The sequence below is a fragment of the Oncorhynchus clarkii genome, chromosome 12 (genome assembly GCF_045791955.1).
Source record: "Oncorhynchus clarkii lewisi isolate Uvic-CL-2024 chromosome 12, UVic_Ocla_1.0, whole genome shotgun sequence".
NCBI classification, from domain to species: Eukaryota; Metazoa; Chordata; class Actinopteri; order Salmoniformes; family Salmonidae; genus Oncorhynchus; species Oncorhynchus clarkii.
Genome location: NC_092158.1, coordinates 21,012,395 through 21,037,322, shown reverse-complemented (window position 1 = coordinate 21,037,322; position 24,928 = coordinate 21,012,395). Strand labels below are relative to the sequence as shown.

Genomic DNA, 24,928 nt, shown 5'->3' with positions numbered 1-24,928 from the left:
ATCTCCAGCTCTCCCTCTCTTATTGTATCTCCAGCTCTCCTTCACTTCTAGTATCTCCAGCTCTCCATCTCTTCTAGTATCTACAGCTCTCTCTCTCTTCTAGTATCTACAGCTCTCCCTCTCTTTTAGTATCTCCAGCTCTCCCTTTCTTTTAGTATCTCCAGCTCTCTCTCTCTCTCTTCTAGTATCTCCAGCTCTCCCTCTCTTTTAGTATCTCCAGCTCTCTCTCTCTCTCTTCTAGTATCTCCAGCTCTCCTTATCTTCTAGTAGCTCCAGCTCTCCCTTTCTTTTAGTATCTCCAGCTCTCCCTCTCTTCTAGTATCTCCAGCTCTCCCTCTCTTTTAGTATCTCCAGCTCTCTCTCTCTCTCTTCTAGTATCTCCAACTCTCCCTCTCTTTTAGTATCTCCAGCTCTCTCTCTCTCTCTTCTAGTATCCCCAGCTCTCCCTCTCTTTTAGTATCTCCAGCTCTCCTTCTCTTCTAGTATCTCCAGCTCTCCCTCTCTTCTAGTATCTCCAGATCTCCTTCTCTTCTAGTATCTCCAGATCTCCTTCTCTTCTAGTATCTCCAGCTCTCCTTCTCTTCTAGTATCTCCAGCTCTCCTTCTCTTCTAGTATCTCCAGCTCTCCCTCTCTTCTAGTGTCTCCAGCTCTCCTTCTCTTCTAGTATCTCCAGCTCTCCTTCTCTTCTAGTATCTCCAGCTCTCCTTCTCTTCTAGTATCTCCAGCTCTCCCTCTCTTCTAGTATCTCCAGCTCTCCCTCTCTTCTAGTATCTCCAGCTCTCCCTCTCTTCTAGTGTCTCTAGCTCTCCTCCCTCTCTTCTAGTATCTCTAGCTCTCCTCCCTCTCTTCTTGTATCTCCAGCTCTCCCTCTCTTCTAGTATCTCCAGCTCTCCCTCTCTTCTAGTATCTCCAGCTCTCCCTCTCTTCTAGTATCTCCAGCTCTCTCTCTCTCTTCTAGTATATCCAGCTCTCCTTCTCTTCTAGTATCTCCAGCTCTCCCTTCTCTTCTAGTATCTCCAGCTCTCCCTTCTCTTCTAGTATCTCCAGCTTTCCTTATCTTCTAGTATCTCCAGCTCTCTCGCTCTCTTCTAGTATCTCCAGCTCTCCCTCTCTTCTAGTATCTCCAGCTCTCTCGCTCTCTTCTAGTATCTCTAGCTCTCCCTCTCTTCTAGTATCTCCAACTCTCCCTCTCTTTTAGTATCTCCAGCTCTCCCTCTCTCTCTTCTAGTATCTCCAGCTCTCCTTATCTTCTAGTATCTCCAGCTCTCCTTCTCTTCTAGTATCTCCAGCTCTCCCTCTCTTCTAGTATCTCCAGCTCTCCTTCTCTTCTAGTATCTCCAGCTCTCCTTCTCTTCTAGTATCTCCAGCTCTCCTTCTCTTCTAGTATCTCCAGCTCTCCTTCTCTTCTAGTATCTCCAGCTCTCCCTCTCTTCTAGTGTCTCCAGCTCTCCTTCTATTCTAGTATCTCCAGCTCTCCTTCTCTTCTAGTATCTCCAGCTCTCCTTCTCTTCTAGTATCTCCAGCTCTCCCTCTCTTCTAGTATCTCCAGCTCTCCCTCTCTTCTAGTATCTCCAGCTCTCCCTCTCTTCTAGTGTCTCTAGCTCTCCTCCCTCTCTTCTAGTATCTCTAGCTCTCCTCCCTCTCTTCTAGTATCTCCAGCTCTCCCTCTCTTCTAGTATCTCCAGCTCTCCCTCTCTTCTAGTATCTCCAGCTCTCCCTCTCTTCTAGTATCTCCAGCTCTCTCTCTCTCTTCTAGTATATCCAGCTCTCCTTCTCTTCTAGTATCTCCAGCTCTCCCTCTCTTCTAGTATCTCCAGCTCTCCCTTCTCTTCTAGTATCTCCAGCTCTCCCTTCTCTTCTAGTATCTCCAGCTTTCCTTATCTTCTAGTATCTCCAGCTCTCTCGCTCTATTCTAGTATCTCCAGCTCTCCCTCTCTTCTAGTATCTCCAGCTCTCTCGCTCTCTTCTAGTATCTCTAGCTCTCCCTCTCTTCTAGTATCTCCAGCTCTCCCTCTCTTTTAGTATCTCCAGCTCTCCCTCTCTCTCTTCTAGTATCTCCAGCTCTCCTTATCTTCTAGTATCTCCAGCTCTTCTTATCTTTTAGTATCTCCAGCTCTCCCTCTCTTCTAGTATCTCCAGCTCTCCCTCTCTTCTAGTATCTCCAGCTCTCCCTCTCTTCTAGTATCTCCAGCTCTCCTTGTCTTCTAGTATCTACAGCTCTCCCTCTCGTCTAGTACCTCCAGCTCTCCCTCTCTTCTAGTACCTCCAGCTCTCCTTCTCTTCTAGTATCTACAGCTCTCCCTCTCTTCTAGTATCTACAGCTCTCCTTCTCTTCTAGTATCTCCAGCTCTCCTTATCTTCTAGTATCTCCAGCTCTCTCGCTCTCTTCTAGTATCTCCAGCTCTCTCGCTCTCTTCTAGTATCTCCAGCTCTCCCTCTCTTCTAGTATCTCCAGCTCTCCCTCTCTTCTTGTATCTCCAGCTCTCCCTCTCTTCTAGTATCTCCAGCTCTCCCTCTCTTCTAGTATCTCCAGCTCTCCCTCTCTTCTAGTATCTCCAGCTCTCCCTCTCTTCTAGTATCTCCAGCTCTCCTTCTCTGCTAGTATCTCCAGCTCTCCCTCTCTTCTAGTATCTCCAGCTCTCCCTCTCTTCTAGTATCTCCAGCTCTCCTTCTCTTCTAGTATCTCCAGCTCTCCTTCTCTTCTAGTATCTCCAGCTCTCCTTCTCTTCTAGTATCTCCAGCTCTCCTTCTCTTCTATTATCTCCAGCTCTCCTTCTCTGCTAGTATCTACAGCTCTCCCTCTCTTCTAGTATCTCCAGCTCTCCCTCTCTGCTAGTATCTACAGCTCTCCCTCTCTTCTAGTATCTCCAGCTCTCCCTCTCTTCTAGTATCTCCAGCTCTCCTTCTCTTCTAGTATCTCCAGCTCTCCTTCTCTTCTAGTATCTCCAGCTCTCCTTCTCTTCTAGTATCTCCAGCTCTCCTTCTCTTCTAGTATCTCCAGCTCTCCTTCTCTGCTAGTATCTACAGCTCTCCCTCTCTTCTAGTATCTCCAGCTCTCCCTCTCTTCTAGTATCTCCAGCTCTCTTTCTCTTCTAGTATCTCCAGCTCTCTTTCTCTTCTAGTATCTACAGCTCTCCCTCTCTTCTAGTTTCTACAGCTCTCCCTCTCTTCTAGTATCTCCAGCTCGCCCTCTCTTCTAGTATCTCCAGCTCGCCCTCTCTTCTAGTATCTACAGCTCTCCCTCTCTTCTAGTATCTCCAGCTCGCCCTCTCTTTTAGTATCTACAGCTCTCCCTCTCTTTTAGTATCTCCAGCTCTCTCTCTCTCTCTCTCTTCTAGTATCTCCAGCTCTCCCTCTCTTTTAGTATCTCCAGCTCTCCCTCTCTCTCTTCTAGTATCTCCAGCTCTCCTTATCTTCTAGTATCTCCAGGTCTCCCTTTCTTTTAGTATCTCCAGGTCTCCCTTTCTTCTAGTATCTCCAGCTCTCTCGCTCTCTTCTAGTATCCCCAGCTCTTTCGCTCTCCTAGTATCTACAGCTCTCCCTCTCTTCTAGTATCTACAGCTCTCTCTCTTCTAGTATCTACAGCTCTCTCTCTCTTCTAGTATCTCCAGCTCACCTTATCTTCTAGTAGCTCCAGCTCTCCCTTTCTTTTAGTATCTCTAGCTCTCCCTCTCTTCTAGTATCTCCAGCTCTCCCTCTCTTTTAGTATCTCCAGCTCTCTCTCTCTCTCTCTCTTCTAGTATCTCCAGCTCTCCCTCTCTTTTAGTATCTCCAGCTCTCCTTCTCTTCTAGTATCTCCAGCTCTCCTTCTCTTCTAGTATCTCCAGCTCTCCCTCTCTTCTAGTATCTACAGCTCTCTCTCTCTTCTAGTATCTACAGCTCTCCCTCTCTTTTAGTATCTCCAGCTCTCCTTCTCTTCTAGTATCTCCAGCTCTCCCTCTCTTCTAGTATCTACAGCTCTCTCTTTCTTTTAGTATCTCCAGCTCTCCCTCTCTTTTAGTATCTCCAGCTCTCTCTCTCTCTCTTCTAGTATCTCCAGCTCTCCTTATCTTCTAGTAGCTCCAGCTCTCCCTTTCTTTTAGTATCTCCAGCTCTCCCTCTCTTCTAGTATCTCCAGCTCTCCCTCTCTTCTAGTATCTCCAGCTCTCCCTCTCTTTTAGTATCTCCAGCTCTCTCTCTCTCTCTCTCTTCTAGTATCTCCAGCTCTCCTTCTCTTCTAGTATCTCCAGCTCTCCTTCTCTTCTAGTATCTCCAGCTCTCCTTCTCTTCTAGTATCTCCAGCTCTCCTTCTCTTCTAGTATCTCCAGCTCTCCCTCTCTTCTAGTATCTCCAGCTCTCCCTCTCTTCTAGTATCTCCAGCTCTCCCTCTCTTCTAGTATCTCCAGCTCTCCCTCTCTTCTAGTATCTCCAGCTCTCTCTCTCTCTTCTAGTATATCCAGCTCTCCTTCTCTTCTAGTATCTCCAGCTCTCCCTTCTCTTCTAGTATCTCCAGCTCTCCCTTCTCTTCTAGTATCTCCAGCTTTCCTTATCTTCTAGTATCTCCAGCTCTCTCGCTCTCTTCTAGTATCTCCAGCTCTCCCTCTCTTCTAGTATCTCCAGCTCTCTCGCTCTCTTCTAGTATCTCTAGCTCTCCCTCTCTTCTAGTATCTCCAGCTCTCCCTCTCTTTTAGTATCTCCAGCTCTCCCTCTCTCTCTTCTAGTATCTCCAGCTCTCCTTATCTTTTAGTATCTCCAGCTCTCCCTCTCTTCTAGTATCTCCAGCTCTCCCTCTCTTCTAGTATCTCCAGCTCTCCCTCTCTTCTAGTATCTCCAGCTCTCCTTGTCTTCTAGTATCTACAGCTCTCCCTCTCGTCTAGTACCTCCAGCTCTCCCTCTCTTCTAGTATCTCCAGCTCTCCTTGTCTTCTAGTATCTACAGCTCTCCCTCTCGTCTAGTACCTCCAGCTCTCCCTCTCTTCTAGTACCTCCAGCTCTCCTTCTCTTCTAGTATCTACAGCTCTCCCTTTCTTCTAGTATCTACAGCTCTCCTTCTCTTCTAGTATCTCCAACTCTCCTTCTCTTCTAGTATCTCCAGCTCTCCTTATCTTCTAGTATCTCCAGCTCTCTCGCTCTCTTCTAGTATCTCCAGCTCTCTCGCTCTCTTCTAGTATCTCCAGCTCTCTCGCTCTCTTCTAGTATCTCCAGCTCTCCCTCTCTTCTAGTATCTCCAGCTCTCCCTCTCTTTTAGTATCTCCAGCTCTCCCTTTCTTTTAGTATCTCCAGCTCTCTCTCTCTCTCTTCTAGTATCTCCAACTCTCCCTCTCTTTTACTATCTCCAGCTCTCTCTCTCTCTCTCTTCTAGTATCCCCAGCTCTCCCTCTCTTTTAGTATCTCCAGCTCTCCTTCTCTTCTAGTATCTCCAGCTCTCCCTCTCTTCTAGTATCTCCAGATCTCCTTCTCTTCTAGTATCTCCAGCTCTCCTTCTCTTCTAGTATCTCCAGCTCTCCTTCTCTTCTAGTATCTCCAGCTCTCCTTCTCTTCTAGTATCTCCAGCTCTCCCTCTCTTCTAGTGTCTCCAGCTCTCCTTCTCTTCTAGTATCTCCAGCTCTCCTTCTCTTCTAGTATCTCCAGCTCTCCTTCTCTTCTAGTATCTCCAGCTCTCCCTCTCTTCTAGTATCTCCAGCTCTCCCTCTCTTCTAGTATCTCCAGCTCTCCCTCTCTTCTAGTGTCTCTAGCTCTCCTCCCTCTCTTCTAGTATCTCTAGCTCTCCTCCCTCTCTTCTAGTATCTCCAGCTCTCCCTCTCTTCTAGTATCTCCAGCTCTCCCTCTCTTCTAGTATCTCCAGCTCTCCCTCTCTTCTAGTATCTCCAGCTCTCTCTCTCTCTTCTAGTATATCCAGCTCTCCTTCTCTTCTAGTATCTCCAGCTCTCCCTCTCTTCTAGTATCTCCAGCTCTCCCTTCTCTTCTAGTATCTCCAGCTCTCCCTTCTCTTCTAGTATCTCCAGCTTTCCTTATCTTCTAGTATCTCCAGCTCTCTCGCTCTATTCTAGTATCTCCAGCTCTCCCTCTCTTCTAGTATCTCCAGCTCTCTCGCTCTCTTCTAGTATCTCTAGCTCTCCCTCTCTTCTAGTATCTCCAGCTCTCCCTCTCTTTTAGTATCTCCAGCTCTCCCTCTCTCTCTTCTAGTATCTCCAGCTCTCCTTATCTTCTAGTATCTCCAGCTCTTCTTATCTTTTAGTATCTCCAGCTCTCCCTCTCTTCTAGTATCTCCAGCTCTCCCTCTCTTCTAGTATCTCCAGCTCTCCCTCTCTTCTAGTATCTCCAGCTCTCCCTCTCTTCTAGTATCTCCAGCTCTCCTTCTCTTCTAGTATCTCCAGCTCTCCTTCTCTTCTAGTATCTCCAGCTCTCCTTCTCTTCTAGTATCTCCAGCTCTCCTTCTCTTCTAGTATCTCCAGCTCTCCTTCTCTGCTAGTATCTACAGCTCTCCCTCTCTTCTAGTATCTCCAGCTCTCCCTCTCTGCTAGTATCTACAGCTCTCCCTCTCTTCTAGTATCTACAGCTCTCCCTCTCTTCTAGTATCTACAGCTCTCCTTATCTTCTAGTATCTCCAGCTCTCATTCTCTTCTAGTATCTCCAGCTCTCATTCTCTTCTAGTATCTCCAGCTCTCCCTCTCTTCTAGTATCTCCAGCTCTCCCTCTCTTCTAGTATCTCCAGCTCTCTTTCTCTTCTAGTATCTCCAGCTCTCTTTCTCTTCTAGTATCTACAGCTCTCCCTCTCTTCTAGTATCTACAGCTCTCCCTCTCTTCTAGTATCTCCAGCTCGCCCTCTCTTCTAGTATCTCCAGCTCGCCCTCTCTTCTAGTATCTACAGCTCTCCCTCTCTTCTAGTATCTCCAGCTCGCCCTCTCTTTTAGTATCTACAGCTCTCCCTCTCTTTTAGTATCTCCAGCTCTCTCTCTCTCTCTCTCTTCTAGTATCTCCAGCTCTCCCTCTCTTTTAGTATCTCCAGCTCTCCCTCTCTCTCTTCTAGTATCTCCAGCTCTCCTTATCTTCTAGTATCTCCAGGTCTCCCTTTCTTTTAGTATCTCCAGGTCTCCCTTTCTTCTAGTATCTCCAGCTCTCTCGCTCTCTTCTAGTATCCCCAGCTCTTTCGCTCTCCTAGTATCTACAGCTCTCCCTCTCTTCTAGTATCTACAGCTCTCTCTCTTCTAGTATCTACAGCTCTCTCTCTCTTCTAGTATCTCCAGCTCACCTTATCTTCTAGTAGCTCCAGCTCTCCCTTTCTTTTAGTATCTCTAGCTCTCCCTCTCTTCTAGTATCTCCAGCTCTCCCTCTCTTTTAGTATCTCCAGCTCTCTCTCTCTCTCTCTCTTCTAGTATCTCCAGCTCTCCCTCTCTTTTAGTATCTCCAGCTCTCCTTCTCTTCTAGTATCTCCAGCTCTCCTTCTCTTCTAGTATCTCCAGCTCTCCCTCTCTTCTAGTATCTACAGCTCTCTCTCTCTTCTAGTATCTACAGCTCTCCCTCTCTTTTAGTATCTCCAGCTCTCCTTCTCTTCTAGTATCTCCAGCTCTCCCTCTCTTCTAGTATCTACAGCTCTCTCTTTCTTTTAGTATCTCCAGCTCTCCCTCTCTTTTAGTATCTCCAGCTCTCTCTCTCTCTCTTCTAGTATCTCCAGCTCTCCTTATCTTCTAGTAGCTCCAGCTCTCCCTTTCTTTTAGTATCTCCAGCTCTCCCTCTCTTCTAGTATCTCCAGCTCTCCCTCTCTTTTAGTATCTCCAGCTCTCTCTCTCTCTCTCTTCTAGTATCTCCAGCTCTCCCTCTCTTTTAGTATCTCCAGCTCTCCTTCTCTTCTAGTATCTCGAGCTCTCCCTCTCTTCTAGTATCTCCAGCTCTCCTTCTCTTCTAGTATCTCCAGCTCTCCTTCTCTTCTAGTATCTCCAGCTCTCCTTCTCTTCTAGTATCTCCAGCTCTCCTTCTCTTCTAGTATCTCCAGCTCTCCCTCTCTTCTAGTATCTCCAGCTCTCCCTCTCTTCTAGTATCTCCAGCTCTCCTTCTCTTCTAGTATCTCCAGCTCTCCTTCTCTTCTAGTATTTCCAGCTCTCCTTCTATTCTAGTATCTCCAGCTCTCCCTCTCTTCTAGTATCTCCAGCTCTCCCTCTCTTCTAGTATCTCCAGCTCTCCCTCTCTTCTAGTGTCTCTAGCTCTCCTCCCTCTCTTCTAGTATCTCTAGCTCTCCTCCCTCTCTTCTAGTATCTCCAGCTCTCCCTCTCTTCTAGTATCTCCAGCTCTCCCTCTCTTCTAATATATCCAGCTCTCCCTCTCTTCTAGTATCTCCAGCTCTCTCTCTCTCTCTTCTAGTATATCCAGCTCTCCTTCTCTTCTAGTATCTCCAGCTCTCCCTCTCTTCTAGTATCTCCAGCTCTCCCTTCTCTTCTAGTATCTCCAGCTCTCCTCATCTTCTAGTATCTCCAGCTCTCTCTTTCTTTTTGTATCTCCAGCTCTCTCGCTCTCTTCTAGTATCTCCAGCTCTCTCGCTCTCTTCTAGTACCTCCAGATCTCTCGCTCTCTTCTAGTATCTCCAGCTCTCCCTCTCTTCTAGTATCTCCAGCTCTCCCTCTCTTCTAGTATCTCCAGCTCTCCCTCTCTTCTAGTATCTCCAGCTCTCCCTCTCTTCTAGTATCTCCAGCTCTCTCTCTCTCTCTTCTAGTATCTCCAGCTCTCCTTATCTTCTAGTATCTCCAGGTCTCCCTTTCTTTTAGTATCTCCAGCTCTCTCTCTCTTCTAGTATCTCCAGCTCTCCCTCTCTTCTAGTTTCTCCAGCTCTCCCTCTCTTCTAGTATCTCCAGCTCTCCTTGTCTTCTAGTATCTACAGCTCTCCCTCTCTTCTAGTATCTCCAGCTCTCCCTCTCTTCTAGTATCTCCAGCTCTCCTTCTCTTCTAGTATCTACAGCTCTCCCTCTCTTCTAGTATCTACAGCTCTCATTCTCTTCTAGTATCTCCAGCTCTCCTTATCTTCTAGTATCTCCAGCTCCCCCTCTCTTCTAGTATCTACAGCTCTCCCTCTCTTCTAGTATCTACAGCTCTCCCTCTCTTCTAGTATCTACAGCTCTCCCTCTCTTTTAGTATCTCCAGCTCTCTCTCTCTCTCTTCTAGTATCTCCAGCTCTCCTTATCTTCTAGTAGCTCCAGCTCTCCCTTTCTTTTAGTATCTCCAGCTCTCCCTCTCTTCTAGTATCTACAGCTCTCCCTTTCTTTTAGTATCTCCAGCTCTCCCTCTCTTTTAGTATCTCCAGCTCTCCTTCTCTTCTAGTATCTTGAGCTCTCCCTCTCTTCTAGTATCTCCAGCTCTCCTTCTCTTCTAGTATCTCCAGCTCTCCTTCTCTTCTAGTATCTCCAGCTCTCCTTCTCTTCTAGTATCTCCAGCTCTCCCTCTCTTCTAGTATCTCCAGCTCTCCCTCTCTTCTAGTATCTCCAGCTCTCCCTCTCTTCTAGTGTCTCTAGCTCTCCTCCCTCTCTTCTAGTATCTCTAGCTCTCCTCCCTCTCTTCTAGTATCTCCAGCTCTCCCTCTCTTCTAGTATCTCCAGCTCTCCCTCTCTTCTAGTATATCCAGCTCTCCCTCTCTTCTAGTATCTCCAGCTCTCTCTCTCTCTCTTCTAGTATATCCAGCTCTCCTTCTCTTCTAGTATCTCCAGCTCTCCCTCTCTTCTAGTATCTCCAGCTCTCCCTTCTCTTCTAGTATCTCCAGCTCTCCCTTCTCTTCTAGTATCTCCAGCTCTCCTCATCTTCTAGTATCTCCAGCTCTCTCTTTCTTTTTGTATCTCCAGCTCTCTCGCTCTCTTCTAGTATCTCCAGCTCTCTCGCTCTCTTCTAGTATCTCCAGCTCGCTCGCTCTCTTCTAGTATCTCCAGCTCTCCCTCTCTTCTAGTATCTCCAGCTCTCCCTCTCTTCTAGTATCTCCAGCTCTCCCTCTCTTCTAGTATCTCCAGCTCTCCCTCTCTTTTAGTATCTCCAGCTCTCTCTCTCTCTCTCTTCTAGTATCTCCAGCTCTCCTTATCTTCTAGTATCTCCAGGTCTCCCTTTCTTTTAGTATCTCCAGCTCTCCCTCTCTTCTAGTATCTCCAGCTCTCCCTCTCTTCTAGTATCTCCAGCTCTCCCTCTCTTCTAGTATCTCCAGCTCTCCTTGTCTTCTAGTATCTACAGCTCTCCCTCTCTTCTAGTATCTCCAGCTCTCCCTCTCTTCTAGTATCTCCAGCTCTCCTTCTCTTCTAGTATCTCCAGCTCTCCCTCTCTTCTAGTATCTACAGCTCTCCCTCTCTTCTAGTATCTACAGCTCTCCCTCTCTTCTAGTATTTACAGCTCTCCCTCTCTTCTAGTATCTACAGCTCTCTCTCTTTTAGTATCTCCAGCTCTCTCTCTCTCTTCTAGTATCTCCAGCTCTCCCTCTCTTTTAGTATCTCCAGCTCTCCCTCTCTCTCTTCTAGTATCTCCAGCTCTCCTTATCTTCTAGTATCTCCAGCTCTCCTTATCTTCTAGTATCTCCAGGTCTCCCTTTCTTTTAGTATCTCCAGGTCTCCCTTTCTTTTAGTATCTCCAGCTCTCTCGCTCTCTTCTAGTATCTCCAGCTCTCTCGCTCTCCTAGTATCTCCAGCTCTCCCTCTCTTCTAGTATCTCCAGCTCTCCCTCTCTTCTAGTATCTCCAGCCCTCCCTCTCTTCTAGTATCTACAGCTCTCCCTTTCTTATATTATCTACAGCTCTCCTTCTCTTTTATTATCTACATCTCTCCTTCTCTTCTAGTATCTCCAGCTCTCCTTCTCTTCTAGTATCTCCAGCTCTCTCTCTCTTTTAGTATCTCCAGCTCTCTCTCTCTCTTTTAGTATCTCCAGCTCTCTCTTTTAGTATCTCCAGCTCTCCCTCTCTTCTAGTATATCCAGCTCTCCCTCTCTTCTAGTATCTCCAGCTCTCTCTTTCTTCTAGTACCTCCAGCTCTCCGTCTCTTTTAGGATCTCCAGCTCTCCCTCTCTTCTAGTATCTCCAGCTCTCTCTCTCTCGCTCTCTTTCACTCTGTGTTGATTGGGATGCCTCCTGTGCCTTGATTGAAATGTTTCACTCCGTTAGTTAATTGTGATTTTAATGCCAGATCAGTGGGTGATGGTATTTTACAGACAAGTGGGGGAGGGTGACGCATGGGACTATCTGCTAGTGACCTACATGTGTGTAATTGACGCCATACACCCCCCCCCCCCCCCCCCTCCCAGCTGCAGTGGCTACTGGATAACTATGAGACAGCGGAGGGGGTGAGTCTGCCTCGCTCCACCCTCTACAACCACTACCTGCGCCACTGCCAGGAGCAGAAGTTGGACCCGGTCAACGCTGCTTCCTTTGGCAAACTCATCCGCTCCATCTTCATGGGACTCCGCACGCGTCGCCTGGGCACACGGTAAGCTACTGAGAGAACAGACACGCTCTAGTATTGACCTCTCTCTCTCTCTCCTCTTCTTCTAGCCTATCTCTATGTCTCCAGTCCTGCTCTCTCTTCTTCTATCCTATCTCTACGTCTCTAGTCCTCCAGTCCTACTCTCTCTCCTCCTCTTCTATCCTATCTCTACTTCTCCAGTCCTCCAGTCCTGCTCTCTTCTCTTCTACTATCTCTACGTCTCCAGTCCTGCTATCTCTTATCTTCTACTATCCTTTCTCTACGTCTTCAGTCCTCCAGTCCTGCTCTCTCTCCTCTTCTTCTATCCTATCTCTACATCTCCAGTCCTGCTCTCTCTCCTCTTCTTCTATCCTTTCTCTACATCTCCAGTCCTGCTCTCTCCTCTTCTACTATCCTATCTCTACATCTCCAGTCCTGCTCTCTCTCCTCTTCTACTATCCTATCTCTATATCTCCAGTCCTGCTCTCTCTCCTCTTCTACTATCCTATCTCTACATCTCCAGTCCTGCTCTCTCTCCTCTTCTACTATCCTATCTCTACATCTCCAGTCCTGCTCTCTCTTCTCTTCTTCTATCCTTTCTCTATGTCTCCAGTCCTGCTCTCTCTCCTCTTCTACCCTCCTATCTCTACATCTCCAGTCCTACTCTCTGTATCTCCTCGAACTCCTGCAGTTGAGTATTTCCCTTTTCCTTGGCTTTTATTTTTTTCCCGTCTGTCTTCATTAGGATTTCTCGTTTGGTATTACAGCATGTTTTTGATTGGTGTAGTGTTCTTCAGTACTGAGAACAGTTAGCTGATCATTCCTGACTGTGTGTGTTGCAGAGGGAACTCGAAGTACCACTACTATGGGATCCGGTTGAAGCCGGACTCTCCTCTCAACAGACTGCAGGAGGACATGCAGTACATGGCCCTCAGACAGCAGCCTGTCCAACAGAAACAGAGGTACAACACACACACACATACAGGCTTTCATACACAGACACACACACACACACACACACACACACATACAGGATTTCATACACACACACACACACACACACACACACACACACACACACACACACACACACATACAGGCATTCATACACGCACACACACACACACACACATACAGGCTTTCATACACACACACACACACATACAGTACTGACTGAGGCATTGTTATTGTAGGTTTAAGCCGATGCAGAAGGTTGATGGTGTATCTGGGGAGAACTTCTCAGGCGGAGGCCAGCACACCCCCAGTGCAGCAGAGCAGACTGTCATCGCACAGAGCCAGCACCACCAGCAGTACCTGGGTGAGTGAGCAGTGTGTATGCTTACTAACTGACTTGCAGCGTCAATAGATTGATAGCGTTTGATGCTCCCAGAAGGTATATTTATTGACACAGTTTGCTTGATATTAAGTGTTCCTCTGCTGAGTTCTGTAAGCAGTCTCCTAAGTGTTCCTCTGCTGAGTTCTGTAAGCAGTCTCCTAAGTGTTCCTCTGCTGAGTTCTGTAAGCAGTCTCCTAAGTGTTCCTCTGCTGAGTTCTGTAAGCAGTCTCCTAAGTGTTCCTCTGCTGAGTTCTGTAAGCAGTCTCCTAAGTGTTCCTCTGCTGAGTTCTGTAAGCAGTCTCCTAAGTGTTCCTCTGCTGAGTTCTGTAAGCAGTCTCCTAAGTGTTCCTCTGCTGAGTTCTGTAAGCAGTCTCCTAAGTGTTCCTCTGCTGAGTTCTGTAAGCAGTCTCCTAAGTGTTCCTCTGCTGAGTTCTGTAAGCAGTCTCCTAAGTGTTCCTCTGCTGAGTTCTGCAAGCAGTCTCCTAAGTGTTCCCCTGTCGGTTATATCCTGCACTGAACCATTGATACCATTTTCTCAGCCTTTAGCATTTCCTTGTTAAATATCTACCCTGTTTGTTTCTCTGATTTTTACTGGACTGATAACGTGAGTTGTTGTTGACCTTGGTTTCCATGTGTCCCTCCTGACAGACACATCGCGGGCCCTGCCAGACTTTGTGGAGCTGGTCCTGGGAGAGACCAACGTGGAGAACGTCGGCCCAGACGACATCAAAGCTCTTCAGTCACTCTACAGAGAGCACTGTGAGGTCAGAGATTATCCATCACCTCTAACAACATTTCACATCAAAGTTTTGTATTATGCTAAATGTGCAAATGAATGGGAGCTTTCTTTGGCATGCATGATATTTCCAAGTCTTCATCTCCACTAATCAAATCAAATTTTATTGGTCACATACACATGGGTAGAAGATGTTATTGCGAGTGTAGCAAAATGCTTGTGCTTCTAGTTCCAACAGTGCAGTAATATCTAACAAGTAATCTAACACTTCTCCAACAACTACCTAATACACACAAATCTAAAGGGGTGAATGAGAATATGTACATGTAAGTAAATGGGTACACACCAGATCATCCATGCTAATCAGAATGACTGTGAATGAGCAGTGTGTGATGTTGACCATGTCGTGTGTCTCTTGCAGGCCATTCTGGATGTGGTGGTCAACCTCCAGTTCAGTCTAATAGAGAAGCTGTGGCAGACTTTCTGGCGCTATTCTCCTTCTGACTCAGTGGAGGGCGCCACCATCACAGAAAACAGGTCCTTTCTCTGTCTCTCTCTGTCTCTCTCCTCTCTTCTCTCTCTCCTCTCTCTCTCTCTCCATTTCTCACACACACTCTCTCTCACTCGTTATCTCTCCCTCTCTCTTGTTGTCATTAATCATTGTCCATTAGGGATGGATCGAGATTTACAAAATGGTTACCTGGAGGAAAATGGGAGAGGGTCATGCTTTTTAAATTTCAGTCAAAGGAAAGGTTTAGTATATATTTTTTTGTATGTAGTCCAGGGGAGGGTCAGGTAATATGTAATTGATGAAATTTAAATATTTCTCAGTGTGTATCAGTTTTCTGTGTGTATCAAGAATGGTCCACCACCCAAAGGACATCCAGCCAACTTGACACAACTGTGCGAAGCACTGGAGTCAACATGGCATCCCTGTGGAAAGCTTTCAACACCTTGTAGAGTCCATGCCCCAACGAATTGAGTCTGTTCTGAGGACAAAAGGGGGGCGGGGTGCAACTCAATATTAGGAAAGTGTTTCTAATGTTTGGTATACTCAGTGTATACCTGATGCCACCCCTCACCTCTGATTCTCCGCTGGGCGCCCAATATCAAGTATGCCTATAGGCTACAAAGTCCATGCTCGGGGGAAGCATAAGGCAAAGGTATATCTGTAAGATAGCTGCTGGGATGGTGTAAATAAAACTAGGCTGCATTACACCCTGTAATGGATATTCCAACCTTGAGCCCCGGTCTGCTCTGCTCTTGCTGATCAAAAACGTTTTTGTGAGCTGTCTAACCAATGGCTGTGCTGTGTAGGCCTACGGGGGCAGTTCAGGAGGAGAGTCAAAGGCTTTTCCAAAGAAAGTCTTTGACTAGGCATAGTCCAAAAAATGCACTAGCTTGCATACCGACTACCTTGTTACTACTAAGCTATGTGGAATTGTTTTAAGGTCATACCAAGGATCATTTTGCGATTTGATTTTGAATTTTAAGACCCCTTGAAGTATCCCAAAAATGATTCGATAGAAACATTTTGTGGCCTTACTGATATTAGCCCATAGAAATGCATTGAATAACAGATTCACTACATGGATAGTCAGATAGTCCCCCCCCCCAAATAAATCTAAAGGAAGTTTGTTCTGAAGGATCTGTCCTACATCTGAGAGAGAAGAAAGATCAGGAAACAATATTTTTTACATGTATTTAATCCCTTATTTTGGCACTAAACTGTCTCCATATATACTGTACTTCTGTAAATTGTTTCAACTGGTAGCGGGGGACCGTCAGACGAATCTTGAGGCTTGTGGTGCAACTTAGAGCAAAACCAACATGTTTGTGAGAGTCTCACCTTTACATAGAGGTCATATTTGTGTGTAGCCCAAACTGTAGCCCACAATTCCTGCGTTTGCCTTGTAATGCTTACAGGACGAAGAACAGTTTTTAAAACGGAATATCTAAGGCTGTCTGTCTGTCCAAGAAATGAGGGTAAACGGCAGAATGTTCTCTGCTATCCACTTTGTTTTAATTATGATTTGGGGTTTAGGGGAGGGTCACTTTTTGTTAAGTGTTCAGGGAGGGTTTAGGTCAAATATATTTTTGCTGAATGGAGGGCCATCCATTTTAATTTCAGAGAGGTCTGATTTTCTCCATGTAAATCTTATTATAAATAACATTCACCTCCTTAAAACAGATGTCCATTAGAAACATATTTCATTATAGTGCCTAAACTCTTCATCCTCTTGAATGCTTCAAATATCCTTTTGATAAGGAAATGTTTCAAATGTCTTCCAAATGGACAGATATCTTTTGATTGGAGAGATGTAATGTGGCTGGTCAAAAGTCAACCCCATCCCAGGACAGTAGGGCCAGTGAGATTGAGGTGAATCTGATCCAGTATATGAGAGTATGTGTAACTATTGAACCTGGTCTCCACAGTGGTGTGAGTGAGGTGAATCTGATCCAGTATATGAGAGTATGTGTAACTATTGAACCTGGTCTCCACAGTGGTGTGAGTGAGGTGAATCTGATCCAGTATATGAGAGTATGTGTAACTCTTGAACCTGGTCTCCACAGTGGTGTGAGTGAGGTGAATCTGATCCAGTATATGAGAGTATGTGTAACTCTTGAACCTGGTCTCCACAGTGGTGTGAGTGAGATTGAGGGCCGTCTGCCCTGCTGCAGACTGCTGGTGCTCTGTAGGAACGAGGCTGTGCTCAAGTGGATGAGTTCCTGTGACCACCTGATGTACCAGGCCCTAGTGGAGATCCTCATCCCTGATGTCCTCAGACCCATCCCCAGTGAGTGGCTGTCACACACACGCACTCTCTCACTCGTCCTTAGTTGGACATCAGAATTCAAATGTTGGTCATTAAATAGACTGCTGTGCTTTGTATCTGTCCCTCTAGGTGCCTTGACTCAAGCCATCCGCAACTTTGCCAAAAGCCTGGAAGGCTGGCTCAACAATGCCATGAACACCATTCCACAGAGAATGATCCAGACCAAGGTAAAAACACACCTACTTGCTCACTTACTTACACACATTTTGACAAATCAACTTAAATGGCCTATTTTTGTATTATTTGCTTTGATCCTGACTTTCCTGTTTTATCTGTTAGTTTTGGTCTGATTCTAATTGGCTGCTGTTTGATTGGCTGCAGGTTGCCGCTGTTAGTGCCTTTGCTCAGACGCTGCGTCGCTACACTAGTCTGAACCACCTGGCCCAGGCAGCACGCGCCGTGCTGCAGAACACCTCCCAGATCAATCAGATGCTCAGCGACCTTAACCGCGTCGACTTCGCCAACGTGCAGGTCCGTCCCTCTGGCTGGCTGTCCGTCCCTCCGTCCGGCTGTCTGGCAATGGTTTTGTTTGATTGTCTGTGTATTTATTTAGAGGGATACATCTGTCCATTGTATTGCCATGTGTCCTCATCTGTTAGTCCTCTCTCTGCTTGAATTAGCTGTTTATTTCATCAAAGGATGCGTGTGCATCTGTGTATTTGCAAGTCCACAATGACCCGTCCCATCTCTCTCGTCGCTCTCTCTTTAGGAGCAGGCGTCGTGGGTGTGTCAGTGTGAGGAGGGTGTGGTTCAGAGGTTAGAGCAGGACTTCAAGGCCACCCTGCAGCAGCAGAGCTCTCTGGAGCAGTGGGCTGCCTGGCTGGACAACGTGGTCACCCAGGTCCTACAGCCCTTCGAAGACAGGCCCAGCTTCCCCAGGGCGGCACGACAGTTCCTGCTCAAGTGGTCCTTCTACAGGTCAGCTACTGTACCGTCCATCGAAATAGAATCATTTCTATGTTTTTGCCCTCTTACCCAATTTAAGTAGTGTGTTGTATTGTTTATCATATTCATTGATTATTAGAAGTTCAGAAGTTTTCCAGTGGTTGATGAGGATCTCCTGTTCATCTCTTTTTCAGCTCCATGGTGATTCGGGACCTGACCCTGCGCAGCGCGGCCAGTTTTGGCTCGTTCCACCTGATCCGCCTGCTCTACGACGAGTACATGTTCTACCTGGTGGAACACCGCGTCGCCCAGGCAACCGGCCAGACACCTATCAGTGTCATGGGAGAAGTAAGGGCCAGAAGAAATGAACACGTTTTATATATATATATATATATATATATATATATATATATATATAGACACACACACGCATAAATGTAACAGTCCCATTATCCTTGTGCTCAGTTTCAGTATGGTTTCTGTGTGATGTTTATTGTATTGCAGTTCGATGACCTCAACGCCATGTCACCTGCTAACATAGACAAAGGTAAGCCAACCCCAAGCTGTGTCTACAGGCTAAGTCGCTGTAGGTTTCTGTGTCTACAGGCTAAGTCTCTGTAGGTTTCTGCGTCTACAGGCTAAGTCTCTGTAGGTTTCTGTGTCTACAGGCTAAGTCTCTGTAGGTTTCTGTGTCTACAGGCTAAGTCTCTGTAGGTTTCTGTGTCTACAGGCTAAGTCTCTGTAGGTTTCTGCGTCTACAGGCTAAGTCTCTGTAGGTTTCTGTGTCTACAGGCTAAGTCGCTGTAGGTTTCTGTGTCTACAGGCTAAGTCTCTGTAGGTTTCTGCGTCTACAGGCTAAGTCTCTGTAGGTTTCTGTGTCTACAGGCTAAGTCTCTGTAGGTTTCTGTGTCTACAGGCTAAGTCTCTGTAGGTTTCTGTGTCTACAGGCTAAGTCTCTGTAGGTTTCTGTGTCTACAGGCTAAGTCTCTGTAGGTTTCTGTGTCTACAGGCTAAGTCTCTGTAGGTTTCTGTGTCTACAGGCTAAGTCTCTGTAGGTTTCTGTGTCTACAGGCTAAGTCTCTGTAGGTTTCTGCGTCTACAGGCTAAGTCTCTGTAGGTTTCTGCGTCTACAGGCTAAGTCTCTGTAGGTTTCTGTGTCTACAGGCTAAGTCTCTGTAGGTTTCTGTGTCTACAGGCTAAGTCTCTGTAGGTTTCTGTGTCTACAGGCTAAGTCTCTGTAGGTTTCTGCGTCTACAGGCTAAGTCTCTGTAGGTTTCTGTGTCTACAGGCTAAGTCTCTGTAGGTTTCTGTGTCTACAGGCTAAGTCTCTGTAGGTTTCTGTGTCTACAGGCTAAGTCTCTGTAGGTTTCTGTGTCTACAGGCTAAGTCTCTGTAGGTTTCTGCGTCTACAGGCTAAGTCTCTGTAGGTTTCTGTGTCTACAGGCTAAGTCTCTGTAGGTTTCTGTGTCTACAGGCTAAGTCTCTGTAGGTTTATGTGTCTACAGGCTAAGTCTCTGTAGGTTTCTGTGTCTACAGGCTAAGTCTCTGTAGGTTTCTGTGTCTACAGGCTAAGTCTCTAGGTTTCTGCGTCTACAGGCCAAGTCTCTGTAGGTTTCTGTGTCTACAGGCTAAGTCTCTGTAGGTTTCTGTGTCTACAGGCTAAGTCTCTGTAGGTTTCTGCGTCTACAGGCTAAGTCTCTGTAGGTTTCTGTGTCTACAGGCTAAGTCTCTAGGTTTCTGCGTCTACAGGCTAAGTCTCTGTAGGTTTCTGTGTCTACAGGCGAAGTCTCTGTAGGTTTCTGTGTCTACAGGCGAAGTCTCTGTAGGTTTCTGTGTCTACAGGCTAAGTCTCTGTAGGTTTCTGTGTCTACAGGCTAAGTCTCTGTAGGTTTCTGTGTCTACAGGCTAAGTCTCTAGGTTTCTGCGTCTACAGGCTAAGTCTCTATAGGTTTCTGTGTCTACAGGCGAAGTCTCTGTAGGTTTCTGTGTCTACAGGCTAAGGCTCTGTAGGTTTCTGCGTCTACAGGCTAAGTCTCTGTAGGTTTCTGTGTCTACAGGCTAAGTCTCTGTAGGTTTCTGCGTCTACAGGCTAAGTCTCTGTAGGTTTCTGTGTCTACAGGCTAAGTCTCTGTAGGTTTCTGTGTCTACAGGCTAAGTCTCTGTAGGTTTCTGCGTCTACAGGCTAAGTCTCTGTAGGTTTCTGTGTCTACAGGCTAAGTCTCTGTAGGTTTCTGTGTCTACAGGCTAAGTCTCTGTAGGTTTCTGTGTCTACAGGCTAAGTCTCTGTAGGTTTCTGCGTCTACAGGCTAAGTCTCTGTAGGTTTCTGTGTCTACAGGCTAAGTCTCTGTAGGTTTCTGCGTCTACAGTACATGGAGTTCTTAAGATCTTTGAGATATGTCCGTCCAGCATGGCTGTGGGTCATTCAGCTTTCAGGAGCCTTAACTCCTCTTACCTTGGTCTCAACGTGCTGTCACTTAAAGAGCAGCACCTTCAATTAATACCCATTGATTTAGTTAAATGTAACATTCAAATGTTAGTAAGAAAAGCTGTTGTTTTGTGTGCAGCCTTTCCTGTCAAAACAATGGTCCCGCAGGACTCCTGAGAATCCTGGAGAATCATTATTTTAACTCTGTACCTCTGGTCTTCCTGCCCATCTGTCTGACTGTCCTTGTCCCTCTGTCCAGACGAGGTTAGTGAGATGGACAGTGACCTGGAGGAGGACATGGAGGAGTCCGGGGAGCCGCTGGCCAAGCGGGAGAAGGCTGAGGTAGAACATGAGCACCAGGTGATCCAGGTGATTCAGGTGGGGGCTCTGGAGGACGGCAGTAACCCCGTGGTGGGGGTGCTCCAGCCGGGCATCCTGCACTCCCTGCCCCAGCCCCCCCAGAACCATGCTGAGCACATCCTCACCACCTCCGCCGCCACCACCACCATCCGCCACTGCAGTGCCACCGGCAACACCTACGCCTCCGTCTGAGAGGGAGATGACCCCCCCCCCCCTCCCCCGGGCAACCTCTCTTCTCTCTGTCTCTCGCTGTCACGCACGTCTGCACTGTCCCCTCTGTCGTACGCTGTGTTTTCTCTGCACTCGTCTAGACACACTCCTCCCCCCTCCACCCTGACCAGTAAGGGAGCGTGAAAAACATCACGACCACAGCTGGCGTCACACAAGCGGTGGATGGATGAGTAGAGCTAGACGGGAATGTGGATGTGGCAGAGTCATGTGGACGGGCTGTCTCTGTCTGTCATGTGGCTGTCCTCTGGGTCAGGGAGGGGGATTGGGAGGTGGGGGGGGTTGTACAGGCGTGAGACACTGGCTTGACCCTACTGTAGCTGTGTAGAAGGGAAGGTGTCCTTACTTAGAGATTCACGTATTTCCTGATGTTTAAAAGCTCAAATCCAAGCCACCAGCCCCAGAAGAACAACGGCATTGATTGACAGAAAACACTTGGTTCTCTCTTAGATTGGCTTGTTTAGTATATATCTAAACAACCACACAGGTGCTATTCTCTTACACTACCAGATGTTCAGACAGAATTCAGTTGAATGATATAATATTTTTTTAAAGTCGTGAATCTTTTGAAGCATTGTTGAGATATGACATTTGGTGGATTATGATTGCTTATTGCTTGTAATGTGTTGTTTGGCATCCTATGATTTATTGAATAGTGTATAATTGTAGCCATGATCCCCTGATAAGCACTAATGGCTTTTAGCCTTGAAGTTAGTTCTGCCCATGAAGGAAGACATTCTGTTATTTATGCTGTTACTGTGTAGAGACAGAGAGACGAGGTTAAACAGACAAGCTGTAGTACACCACTTCTACAACACTGGCTTTTCTACACATTTCATACATAGTGTGGGGTGTGCTTGACTTATGGCCTTGGTTTGGTTGAGTTTAGATGCTCGATAGTGTGACAAAATTACATTAGTTGGACTTATTATCTATTGATATGTTCTCAGTACAGTAGGTGTGTTTTTTTGTAGGTTTCTTGAGTTCTGAATGGACCAAAAACCAACCAACCAGAGGAAACTGGCAGAGCGAAAGAGAGCCATCATGGCCGCCACAGTTACCACGGCGAGGGTGCTGCGTGTTCTGTTTCCTGTCCCAACAGTGCCGTGTTGCAGAGCAGAGTGAATGTCAGGGATTCTATGTACCTCGGCTTCATCGTAGTGCCTTAATAACCCTTACTGCAGCTGTCCATGTAGTCCTGACTGATTGTGTGGTTGAGGGAAAGGATAGCACACACACACACACACACACACACACACACACACACACACAGAGACACACACAGCTCCTCTGCATTACTGTCCCAGCAACAACTTTGTGTCTCTGGTGACTTGTGGCTGGATTTGGGCTGGCTCATCAGTGTTACTGCAGGGCTGGAGAGATGCAGGTTCAGAGGTGCTTGTTGAGTTCTCTGTGCTGGTTCTATGAAATGTTTTGTTTGTTTGTACCTGCTCTCACTCTTTCCACACTCGAGGCCTGCTCCTGCTTTGGCCTCTGCTATTGGGTGAAGTGTGTGTGCATGTGCAGATGGGAGGACTTGATTGAGATGTTGATTGTGTGTGTATGAATGAGTCTGAACATGTGTTTGAGCACACCCACTAGTCACCCTACCTCACACCAGTGTTGCCAGCCCGTTGACACGTACAGCACAGTCACCAAACTTGTTCTGACATACTAACCGTATTACTCCTTCAACGCTGCACACTAACATTATACATGCCTGTTAGACCACACACAACTAAAATACACAGTCATTTCAGCCCCTTCAATTCTTAGTCCACAACGTCATCACCCTTATTATCTCCCTTCTAAAGTGCATATTTGTATAGTGGACCAAAAGTAGATATTTTCTGATATTTAAAGATATATATATATATATAAGGATGATACAATGTATTCATTTTGTTTGTTTTGTTTTCATGTGGTTGATCTGATTGTCATCTGTGATTGTTTCTTTTGTAGCTCTTCTGTGATTGGTTGATTGACTGTGAAATGGGTGGGGGCATGGGGACCAGCTTCTCTGATGACACTGGATACACATTTTGTACTTGAACTGTTATTGATAGCTTTTAGGAAATGGAGAACACACAGGAACAATGTGTTGAACTGGAAGAATCTTGTTGTTGATACTACTGAAGTTACCTTTCTGTTTTTTAACTCTCATCTGGAGAACTGTCTGCACCAATGCTTTGCCTCGACTTCATTTATTAGTATTCATAGTGCTTTTGTTTTACTATTTGAGAAATTATTCTTAAGTTATGCACATGTATCCATGCGTAAACCAGTCTTGAAAATGGAATTATAACTTCTGAGAAACAAAATGTACCTGCAAAAGGACTGGAATTATGTTTTCAGTGGAAGTGGATTTATTTGATAAACTACATTTTCTTTACAGGTATATGAGAAAGGACAAGTAGAATTATATTGCCTTTCATTAGTTTTCGCGGAAGATAAGGTGCGTTCACTTTAAACTGAAGGTCATCGACCTTGCTTACAGGTAATTGAAGGCCTTTGGGCATTTGTTTACATGCCAAACTCTGACCTCACAGAAATGACAAGATCTTTCTTAATGACTGTACTGTCACCCAACATGCCGTTAGATATGGCTCTTGGACTTTGACCTTTTTTGTCATGAAAATACTGAAGATGTTAAGATTAAATGTGTATTCATTTGTGCCTGGAGTGCAAGCGGCTTACAGATGTGCTTTAGAATCTTGAAAGTGCTTTTTTTGGTCTTGCATGCCTTTTTGTGCTGCTAGAATCTGTTGGTTTATCTCATTTTTAAAAATATTTTTATGTGCCAGACAGTAAATGCTGTATTCACTCTGTAACCTCATCAAACCTGCCTGTTTTAACATCAATTGTGTTTTATTCATAGTTGACCATTCACAAAAAGTCGTACATTTATATTTGTTTAAGATTTAAAATATTAGGGCCTTCCCTTTTTGGTTCCTTGATAATTGAGCCCATTTCCAACGTTAAAGGTTAGATCCAGCAACTACAACAAAAAACTGAAAAGGAAAAAATGACATCCTGCAAAACATATCAGCTACTCTCAAACTATGTCAGTTGGGAGGGGTGAGAATACGGCAGCTTCACTGATCCACGAGACCCAGTGCCTTTGATTTTGCCCAGGCAGGGGGGCCTACGTCTCTGGTCTGACTCCATGGTTCCAGATACAGGCTCTTTAGACAGGCGTTTTATGGTAGTGAGGTGAAAATGGCTGCTCACAGTGAGAGGAGGATATGGGCCTGAGGGATCGTACACTTCTACCCTTGATCCTGATCTCATCCAAACTATGAGTACTGGTCAACTGTTACTGACCAATGACCTCACAGGACAGTTTACAATGGATGTAGCTTGCTCCAGATATTTGCTGTTGGACTGCGCATTAGGAGAGAACTACTATTGTATAGATTTACTGTATCACTAAACTAACAAAGATTGGAGTATAACTGAACTGGGATATTTGCCAATAGCAACACTGTACTATCACTTTCATTGTTGTCACGATCATTTCCTTTCGTTGTATGATATTCACTGATTGCTGTATGTTTGCTTTATTCAGTATGATTTGGAATATTTTCCTGTTCTATTTTAAGTGCCATTTGACAGTCTAGTGAGTTGTGGCCCGCTGTAGCACGCTCTAATGCAAGCACACGCATTTGGCAGTGGATTTATGGGGAAACCTTTTAGTTGAAAACTCCCCAGATGTAACCAAGATGTAAATATAGACAAAATGGGAAGAAAGGATATTTATTTACTGTCTCCTTAAATATTTGTTTTGTTCTTTTTGGATGTTTTATTTCAGCCAAAAAAACATTGAATTCTCTTTTTCCTCGTTTTGGATAATGTATTGTATTCATATACAGGTAGCTGCCACGATAATGTTAACACTTCAGTAAATGAGGGATACAAAGTATGTTAAAAAAAAGTAGGTGGTTCTACAAAGGTGTGGTTCCTGAATTAATTAGAATTAAGCAATGAACATCCCACCACGTTTTGGCTAGCATGGTTGTGCCCCTATCCACAGGGCATGAGTGGTCACCTGAATGGTTTTGATGAAACAATGTAAACCATATGCCATGGCTGTCTGTCACCAGATCTCAACTCAAATGAACACTTGTGGGAGATTATGGAGCCGTGCCTGAGACAGCGTTTTCCACCATCAACAAAACACCAAATGATGGAATTTCTCGTGGAAGGATAGTGTTGCATCACTCCGATAGAGTTCCAGACACTTGTAGAATCTACAGTGTTTTCAGAAAGTATTCACACCCCTGATTTTTTTTTCAAATGTTTTTGTGTTACAGCCTGAGTTTAAAATGTATTAAATTGAGATTTTCTTGACACTGGCCTACACACAATACCCCCATAATGTTAGACATTTTTACAAATGAATTTAAAAGGAAAAGCAAATGTCTTGTCAAGTATGGCAAGCCTAAATAAGTTCAGGAGTAATAATGTGCTTAACAAGACTCACAAGAATTTCCAACAAAGATTCAGCCACAAAGTCTAGGGAGGTTTTCCAATTCCTCACAAAGATGGGCATCTTTTGAAGTAATTAACTCACCATCAGGCCAATGGTGACTTTAAAACCGTTAGGAAATTGATGGATCAACAACATTGTAGTTACTCCACAATACTAACCTAATTGACAGTGAAAAGAAGGAAGCCTGTACAGATTAAAAAATAATGCTGCAAAAAATGTTGCAAAGCGATTAACT

General features: G+C 45.6%; 1 protein-coding gene across 2 annotated transcripts in view; it reads left to right on the top strand.

Annotated features, from left to right (window-relative positions):
* LOC139422868 (transcription factor RFX3-like) overlaps positions 1-23,227 on the top strand; it is a 68,410-nt gene extending 45,183 nt beyond the window's left edge. The window contains exons 6-17 of one of the 2 annotated variants that reach the window (XM_071174294.1): positions 11,236-11,417; positions 12,236-12,355; positions 12,587-12,711; positions 13,378-13,493; positions 13,887-14,002; positions 16,109-16,263; positions 16,372-16,469; positions 16,624-16,773; positions 17,012-17,220; positions 17,382-17,535; positions 17,692-17,734; positions 19,873-23,227. In XM_071174294.1, coding sequence (XP_071030395.1) covers positions 11,236-11,417; positions 12,236-12,355; positions 12,587-12,711; positions 13,378-13,493; positions 13,887-14,002; positions 16,109-16,263; positions 16,372-16,469; positions 16,624-16,773; positions 17,012-17,220; positions 17,382-17,535; positions 17,692-17,734; positions 19,873-20,165 — 1,761 coding nt within the window. In that variant the 3' untranslated portion in view covers positions 20,166-23,227. The remainder of the gene's footprint in view (positions 1-11,235; positions 11,418-12,235; positions 12,356-12,586; positions 12,712-13,377; positions 13,494-13,886; positions 14,003-16,108; positions 16,264-16,371; positions 16,470-16,623; positions 16,774-17,011; positions 17,221-17,381; positions 17,536-17,691; positions 17,735-19,872) is intronic. The other variant, XM_071174295.1, reaches the window with a different exon arrangement.
* Positions 23,228-24,928: the final 1,701 nt, after the last annotated feature.